Raw genomic sequence first — 9,048 nt, 5'->3', positions numbered from 1 at the left:
CAAAAAAAAAAAAAAAAAAAAAAAGAGTGGTTTTAGAATATAACTGTACCTTGAAACAATGAATATAAAATCCTAGATTGTTGTAACCTTGGATAGCTGTCTTACAGCTCTGTTTATACAGTGAGTGACTCATCTTTTTTTGCGTATTGTCACAGCCCAAATTTAACTTGCATAAAAGATCCTTCTTTGCCTTTTCCTACCAAAATTCCATTGAGTTACTTAATAAATCATTGAATAGATGAATTTCTATAGCAAATAATTGCAGGCAGGTAAGAGGAACAAGCACCTGAGCTCTTGTGAGCTTCAGCTTCTCTGGCAGGAGCAGGCATTGCCCCACAAGGCAGGGGTCTCAGTAAGGATGGTGTGGCTCAGTCACCATGGGAGTGGCTAAGCAGAGGTTGGTTAAGGGTGCATCCCTCTACTGTGTTTTAATGTCTGGTTTGTCTGCCAATGGCACTGCTTTCTAAAGACAGGAGAAGCCTGGTTGTGATGTCAGGGGCCCTGGTCAGGGAGTCAGGAGATGGGTTCTCTCTTGGATCCATGGCATTCTTATTATGTGACCTGAGCTTCAAGGGAATGGTGCAGCTGGGGCTTTGCAAACTTTTCCATCAGGAGGCAAATAGTGAATATTTCAAGTTTTGTGGGGCATGTGGTCTCTGCTGCAGCCTCTCAGCTGTGACAGGGCAAAATGGGCCACAGACACTATGGAAAATAATGGATGTGATTGTGTGCTGATTAAACTTTATTTATAAAAACAGGCAGAGGGCTATAGTTTGCTCATCCGTATCGACCTCACTGTTGTTTAGAATTTATGATCTTTGAAATAAGAAGTATTGAGGAAGGAGTCCAGAAAGCTCTGCTCATCAGTATTTAAAATTCCAGAATGATGGTTGAATATATCTGTCCTAGGTTGAGTGAGGTTATCTACTTTATTTGGTTATATGTTTATAGCTGCTGTGATGTAGGGAAGAGGGGAATGTATTGATCCTTTTGCATTGTTCTAAGTGTCAGTATGTCTAGGTAGTTCCAAATGTCATGCAAGGAAAGCTACAGAGATACAGCTTAAGACAAATCATTACCAATGAAATGAAGAGCATCTTCTCCATAGGAGTATGAAGAGTGTAAACGCTTTTGAGAAAAAGCTTGAACAAACAATAGGAAACACAGAAAGTGCCTTTCTCATCATTTTCTAAGACACTGTAAATAGTTTCAAATACACAATAAGGGCTTGTCATTTTCTTTAGGTGTGGTTAAAATCTCAGTTATCGACTTTGTGTTGTTTAAATAGTATATAATAAATGTTAAAAACAGTACAATTGGTGATATCTAAGTGTTTTTAAGGAGCCTGTGTGTACATCAACAAATGAATGGTGGTGTTTATACTTAATGGAGTACGACTCTGCTATGAAGAAGAATAAGCTTGAGTCATTTGTAGGAAAATGGATGCAACTTGAGACCATCACATTAAGTGAAATAAAATAGAACCAAGCTTAAATATCACAGTTTCTCTTATACAAGAAGCTCAAAGTACACATAATATAAGGAGCAAAATAAAAAATAATACGAAACAGGGAGGTAGATCTTTTGCAAATGGGTTGGGGACCAAAAGATGGAAGGAAGGGAGAGGGAGGGAAGGGGAATGTGATATGAAAAGTATTAAGATGTGTGATGTACACAGACCAACTCCTCCGTGACTGTAATCATTTTGTGCTGCAAACATGTACTCATACAAATAAAAAATTAAAAAGTTCTGGAGCCACTAGAAAATAAAACCAACCATGTGATAGAAAAAAATGTCTTTTGGATATATGATTAACATATAAAAACCATGTAAACTTGAAATAAGCATTAACCTTTGGTTTTTTATTTATTTTTTTAAGAGGAAAAAAATCACAAGACCTCATTTGATGTGATTAAGTTGTAAAATCTGGCATCATTATCTTATCTACCCAATACCAGCAGGAGAGATGGTACAATTGCCAGGAACTCTCCACACTCATGACAGAGACACAGGGGATGGAAAAATTGCATTGTGATAGCAGTGGTGACCTAGATTATCTCATGGTTGACAGTTACATGTCTTTGATGAGCTAATGGGTCAAACAGGCAACGACTTGCTAATGCAATTTAGTTAAATGGTTTTCCAAAATATCATGTCTTTAATGCAGGAAGAAGATGGTATGTGTAGCCATTGCTGGTAGAGGGTTTAGAATCTGATACAAACAATGGAAATAAACCATCAGTCACACTTGTCCTGGGTCCTGCAGGAGCAACATCTCTGGGTGCCGTGTCTGTGCTGGGTGGGTTGGGAAACAAATGTCCAGGTGGATCTGACTCAGTTCTCAAGAATTCCAGTACCTCAGTATCTTCACCTTGAATTCCCCAGAGCACCCGGCACATGGTGGTCCCAGTGGGTCTCAGAGTGCACAGCAGCAGTGAGTGCAGGTGTGCTCTGCCTGGGCACTAGCACTTTGTGAGCTGGGGAGAGGCAGGGTCTGGAGAAAGGAGTCCTTTGCAGGGGCACCATGCTCCCAGCTGAAGCCCCTTCGCCCAGCTCCTCAATGGCTTCCCGAGCAACCTGTCAGGGATTTCATGGTGTTTTTATGTCTTGGATCTTTCAGGGGAAAGAAGGTCCTCCTGGTCCCCAAGGCCCATCTGGAATCCCTGGAATCTCAGTAAGTGGCATTTAAAAAATTTTAGTTTCACTGTACAAAAAATTACAAATGCAAATACATTCCACCATTGTTGGCATTGGTAGAATTTTGGGTGTTGTGGAAATTAGAATTGAGGCAAAAAAAAAGCAAAGCTGACTAAATGTGGATGGACTCAGTCTTAATTTCATTCTTTATGCATATATTTGTTTCTTCCATATTTTCATAATATTTTCCTTTCCCCTCTTCTCTCTCTCTCCCCTGTGAGTGTATATGTGTGTGTATTTCTATAAACAAATAGACATTTTTCTACTACTGTTAAATAGTTACAGACTTTATATCCATCATATCCAATGAATGCACCAAAATATTTGTGATCATTCCTTTCTTATTCACAAATCTTAGAATTAAAAAAAGACAATGGGCAATTTCAAACATATAACATTTTACAAATTTCTTTAGAATGATCTCCCAAAATGAATTTACTTGTCAGTTCTTGATACACACTGAAATATTGCTTTCCACAAACATAACTCTGGATTTCTCAATTTGATTTACTTCTCAGTAGCACTGAGATCTTCAATATAATTGTAATTAGGTCTTTCTGGAAAGGTCATATGTTGTCTTCTCCAATGAGGAGGCATTCTTAAGTGACTCAAGGGCTGTCCTGTGCCTGCTGCTGGGGCATCAACTGGCTGAAGCTACTACTCCTGCTTTCTGCTGTGAGTTCATTTGTTTCACACACCAGCTTTCTTTTACTTCCTAGAATGTGCTGTAATTGCATCTACCACATTTGATTCTTCCTTCAGGCTACAGGGCCTTTGCACATGCATTCTGTCTGGTCACTCTTTTACTGGCTGCTGCCTTTGGTAATCCCGCCTAAGCTCATGTATGCTTCCTACACTGTCCTCCATGCTGAGACAGCCTTTCTCAATGCCCTGACCCTTGACTTCTGAATTCCTACCCCAGCTTGTAGTCACATTTCTATTGGTGCAACGTGCTGATAAGTGACCACCTCTTCTGATATTCATTGAACCAGTTTAATTATTCTTTGAACAAATGAATTAGGTGCTCTTGTTTACCAGATATGACAGAGAGGATATAACAGAGAAGGATAACTGGTAACTATAGTACTGTATTATGGGCTGTATATTCTAGGAGAGGTAAAACCATATCTACTGTTGTTGGGTCCCCCCCCCACACAGAGTGAACACACAGCAAATATTAATTAAATAAATAAATGGATTAATTAAATGTTTCATTAGGGCTCTTCCTCTTAGAATACCTGGTGAGCACTGATGGAAGTGCTCCTGGAGAAAGGATCCTGGGGATCCTTGGAAACCTTCTCTGCCGCCCTGGGGCTCAGAGTCTCAGTAACCTGTCCAGGGCACGCACATTCTTAAGTGACATGTTGGAACATAGAAACTGCAGTCCTGGATACTGGTGTGTCATGGCAGTAAGGACACAATTACCAATGAAATTCTAGCGGTGTTAAAGCTAAGGGGAGAAAAATCCTGGGATTTGTTTTGTATCAAAACCTTATCAAAGTTCCAGGAGACTAGAGAACAGGGAAACAGCCTTAGAAATGGTTGTGCTATTTTCTTAAATATATCTGGCCTTCTCTCCCACCATCCCTTCCTCCCTCCTCCATCTATCTTTGTTTCTTCCAGTGAATATCTGATGTCACCTCCCTTTCTGCCTACTGTTGTCACTATTAAGCCAAGAATGGGCATTATTACTTCCCTAGCCTCTCAGTTGATTTCTGTCTCTTCTGTCTCCTTCTCACCCCTGCCCTGACTCGAGCCCCAACCCACACCCCTTACTTTAGCCACTTTGAGCTACTTTGGCTTCCTTTAAGAAATCATTCCTATAGAGATAGCTCTTCTTCTTCCTTCTTCCTAAACAGTAGAAATCCTGATAGTTTTCCTGTGTGTTGTGCATTGTGTTCACCACTCTGGCCTCTGTGCACAGACCTTTCCAAACATAGCTCCATGGAACCTTCACTGAGGCTGCATTTATCAGCTCATCTCCTGGTCTCCTCCTGTATTAGCTCTCCCATGCTGGTCAGAATACCAGACAGTTAAAACTTAATGGAGCAAAAGCTTAATTTAGCTCTCAGTTTGGGGAAGATTCAGTCCATAGCCAGCTGGTTCCAAAGATGAAGCATCATGCTGACCTAGAAGCAAAATACAGAAATAGTATAAGAGGAACAACCAAGAGGCCATTTATACTTCTCAAGGCCATGCCTCCATAACCATGAATACACACCCAAGAGTGTGTTTTGCTAATCTGCTAAGTATTTTCTTAATCCAATGAAGTTATTATGTCAGATTAATAGCCATAGTCCACCATTTGTCAACTTTACACCCAAACACATCTCCTTAAATCATTAATCTCCAAATAAAGACAATAGTAAATTTATAATTCTACCAATATAACTATTACAAGTACACCTGGGAATGCAATAATCCCTTCCCCGAAATCTCAATACTTTCATCAGTTTTCAAAAGTTCAACCCAAGTCTCTTTTGAAACTCAGGTAAACTCTTAACTGTGAACCTCTATAAAAATATAAAATGACTTACATTATCCCAAGGTATAATGGCACAGTTATATATTCCCATTCTAAAAGTGAGGAATATGAGAATAGAAAAGAATCACTCCAGAACAAGACTGAAGCCCAGCAGACAAACATTAAGTCCTGTAGCTTAGAATCTGGCATCCAAGACACACAGTGGCAAAATGTGATTTCAAGGGTTTGGTGATCCCATCCCTATGGTTTTGCCGGTGGCAGTCCATATGGCTTCTCTCTTGGGCTGATTCCACTCCTGGCTGGCATGCAGCTTTTTGGGGCAGAAATTCCATGTTTTTGGCAGTTTGATCTTCCTTAGGCTTCCACTGAATCTTTTCCTTCATTTCCACAGCTTCATGCACCTGCCTTCACAGGGGCCTCTTGTTTGGCCTCCCAGGCCTTCCACTGAAATCTGGGTAGAAGCTTCCCTGGCTCCACAAATCTTACATTCTGCATGCCAGTCAAGCCAGCCTCACATAGATAATGTGAAGGTCTGCTGTCTCTGGAAGCAGAAGCCAGGCCTTATTGGAATGTGGCTGCAGCTGCTAAGACCTTTCTCCAGCAGCGGTCTCAGAGACTCTCACATGGAAGATACACACTTTTTTTTTTTTTTGCACTCTTGAGCCCTTGATAGGTGGGGTCTTGATGATTCCTGAGATTCCTTCAAGGCATCTTTCTGCTTGTTGCTGGGCAAAATATTTGGTTTCTTTTTAATGGTGCTAATCTTTTATCAGTCACACCTTCTTTGGTCTTACCTTTACACATAGTTCCTTCAGGGCCACAATTTAAGTTTTTCAAAATGTTCTACTCTGCCTTTTGCTCCTGTTTCTCACTGTAAATCTCGCTAAAAGTTGCCAGCAGTACCCATGCCACAGCCTGAATGTTGGCTGTCTTGAAATTTCCTCTATCAGATTACTTAGGCCACTGCTCCTAATCTTAGTCTTTTGCAAAATCTCAGTTAGTGGGAAAAATATAGACAGATTTTTTTTGCGAGTGTGAAAAACATATGGTCTCTAGTTTAAATGTTAATGGAGTCCTTCCCTGCTGAAACTTCCTGAGCTTGGCTTTTATTCTCCACGTTCTTATCAGTATTTGGCTCTTTTGAGCTCTGACCATAATCATCCATCAGGTTCTGCTTACTGCATCCTAGTTCTTCTCTAGCCTGTCTCTCCAAACTGTTCCAAATTGCTCCAGAAAACCAGTTTCAGAATCTTTTAAATCGCATAGTCAGGTAAAGTCATAGCAATAACCCCAGTTCTTCAATGCTAGTTTTCTGTATTAGTCAGCTTTCCTTGTCACTGAGACACAATACCCAACACTTACCATTTAAAGGAGGGAGAGTTTCATTTACTTCATAGTTTGGGGGATTCAGTCCATAGATGGCTGGCTCCAAGGCAGGAACAAAATGACAGAAGGGATACAGCAGAGCCAAGCTGCTTACCTCATAGTTGTCAGGGAGCAGAGCATGGCGAGAGTGCCAGAGAGGAACACAAAGGACCATATATAATACTTTAGGTCACACTTCCATAACCCACCCAGACACACCCAGGAACAGCCTTTACTGATCTGTTTTCTAATCCAGTTAAAATGACACATCAGGACTCAGGATCACAATGCCTGGTATAATTTTCCCCTGAGGTATGCCCTTACTTTGCTCAGTGGAGTTAGGCAGGAACAGAGCTAGACTCAGAGCAGTGCATTCACCCCCATCACAGCACTTAAGGTATGAAGCGCCAGTGTCTCTTGATTGTCCATCTTCACCTCATGTCCCTCCTGACCCTGCCATGTAGATGTTTCCTAAATCTGGTCTAAAGCAGATGTGAAGAATGAGTGATGCACAAATAGAGTAAGCTTGTGATGCTAACACTGCAGGTCCCAGCCATGCAGGAACCTGTGGTCTCTTGGTGAAGCCAAATCAGACAAGAATTAGCCATCAGCACAGAGCATCACAGATGGCACAGAGGCTGAGGGAGCCCTGTGGATGGACCCCCAAGCCAGGCTTGGAGGGGCCACCCAGTCTTCCTCGGGGGCGGGGGTGATTTTCAAGTACTCAGGGTCAGGTTGCACAAGCAGAAAATGTTGGTAGGGTTCAGAAAGAAAATGTCAGAAGGGGCAAACTGAAGCCAGATGGAGACATATGTACTTACACTGATGGAAGGAATACGAATATACTGTCCTTCTGCAGGGTGGGGAAGAGATACAAGACCCAGTAAAACTTTCCAGCACCTGGACACCAACATTAGCTTCCGTGAAGGGAAACACTCCTCCACTGTGGCGGGACAACTCTGAGCCCTGTATGTCCCAAATCGCCCTCCCTATGTATCACACCTTGAGCTCTGTTTGCAAGGGGAGGCTGTCAGAAGGGAAAGACTACTGCGTAGCAGGTAGAAAGAGGCAGCTGCTCCTCTCTTGGAAGCCACACTTCTGAGAGTATTCATAGGCCACACTCAGCCCTCTTCTGCCTTGTCTCAAGCCACTGCTTTTAGCCATGTCAGCCTGCTGTCTTCAAAGCAATCATACAGATTATCCTTTCCATCTTCAGACACTGTGAAGACATACTTTTCTGTTAGATAAGCATGAGACATACTGCCCTGCCTAGAGCAGAGATTACCAGTACTGGGTTGGAGCAGGGCATGGAATCTTAGCAAGGCCTCATGGAAATAATCAGATGAGATGTGATAGAAAAATATGGTGGGTGTGCTGAAATATAAATGTTCCTCCTACTACAAACACATTCATTCCATCGTGCTTGCTGCTCTCTGAAGCAGTTTCAGAAGTCCTCTTTTGTGAGCATCTTTTCTTGAACTGTCATGGCTGCTTCAATTTCCTGAATCATTTGAAACATTAACCTTTCATGGTTATTTTGACTTTGGCGAAGACCTAGAAGTTGCATGGTGCCAAGCTGTGGTGAATAAGGTGGATAAGGACATGCTGTCATGCTTTTATGAATCCTTTTTTCTGTTGCGTAGCACTGTGCAACAGCATTCACCCTATTTTTGATCATACCTCATAAAGACACTCATGAAAGAAGATTTCAGAACTGTTTCTGAGAGGAGCAAAAACAATGGGATGAATGTGTTTGAAGCAAAGGGAGATGGTTTGAGGGTGATTCATGGCAACGTGTCTTACTACAATAATTAAAAAAAGTTTTTTTTAAACATTGACAGTATTTTTTTGTCACCCCTGGTAGAATTCCTTGACTGTTCTGTAACTCCCACACACTCCTGGCTGCCATCTCTGAGCTCTGCGTGTGCCCCTGGAGCAGCTCTGAGTGTTTTGCTGCATGCTTGTATTGTCCTCTGCACCAGCACCTGAGCCCTATTGCCATGGTCAATGCAGGACGCCCACAGATGAGGGCCTGCCACCCTGAATTTGGCCTTATGAAAATGTCCAATGTAAGGTGCTTTAGATGGATAACAAGAATAATGATCCCACTGCATTGCTCTTTCATGTTTTGCCAGGTACTATGAGTCAGAGATCCACAGCCAGAGTCTGGGTACTGGGGAAGAAACTAGAAATCAGATTTCTTCCATTTGTTGAGATGCCTTTTAAGTGCTCACTGTGAAGGTATCTGCTGGGAGCTAGGCAGGAGGCCATGCTGAAATCGCGTTTTCCCTTCCCTTCCCTCTAATCTTCTTTGGCCTGATCATCTTGCAGGGAGAAGAAGGCAAACAGGGCAGAGATGGAAAGCCAGGTCCCCCTGGGGAGCCGGTAAGGAGCTCTAAACTTCTTACATTTTACATCCAACTTCATGGTTTCTTTTCTTTTTTTTTTTTTCTTTCTTTCTTTCTTTCTTTTTTTTTTTTTTTGTTTTTTTTTTTGTTTC

At 41.8% G+C, this 9,048-nt stretch overlaps 1 protein-coding gene across 1 annotated transcript in view; it reads left to right on the top strand.

The window, feature by feature from the left end:
- The window catches only part of Col22a1 (collagen type XXII alpha 1 chain), a 255,687-nt gene that overhangs the window by 215,927 nt on the left and 30,712 nt on the right, over nt 1-9,048 (top strand). Inside the window, exons 52-53 of the mRNA XM_033759289.1 lie at nt 2,622-2,675; nt 8,880-8,933. Of these exons, the coding sequence (XP_033615180.1) occupies nt 2,622-2,675; nt 8,880-8,933 (108 nt within the window). The remainder of the gene's footprint in view (nt 1-2,621; nt 2,676-8,879; nt 8,934-9,048) is intronic.

The sequence above is a fragment of the Fukomys damarensis genome, unplaced genomic scaffold (genome assembly GCF_012274545.1).
Source record: "Fukomys damarensis isolate Sample0158 unplaced genomic scaffold, DMR_v1.0_HiC HiC_scaffold_5, whole genome shotgun sequence".
In the NCBI taxonomy this organism is placed as follows: Eukaryota; Metazoa; Chordata; class Mammalia; order Rodentia; family Bathyergidae; genus Fukomys; species Fukomys damarensis.
Note: the sequence above shows the minus strand (reverse complement) of the source record. Positions and strands in the feature narration are given on the sequence as shown.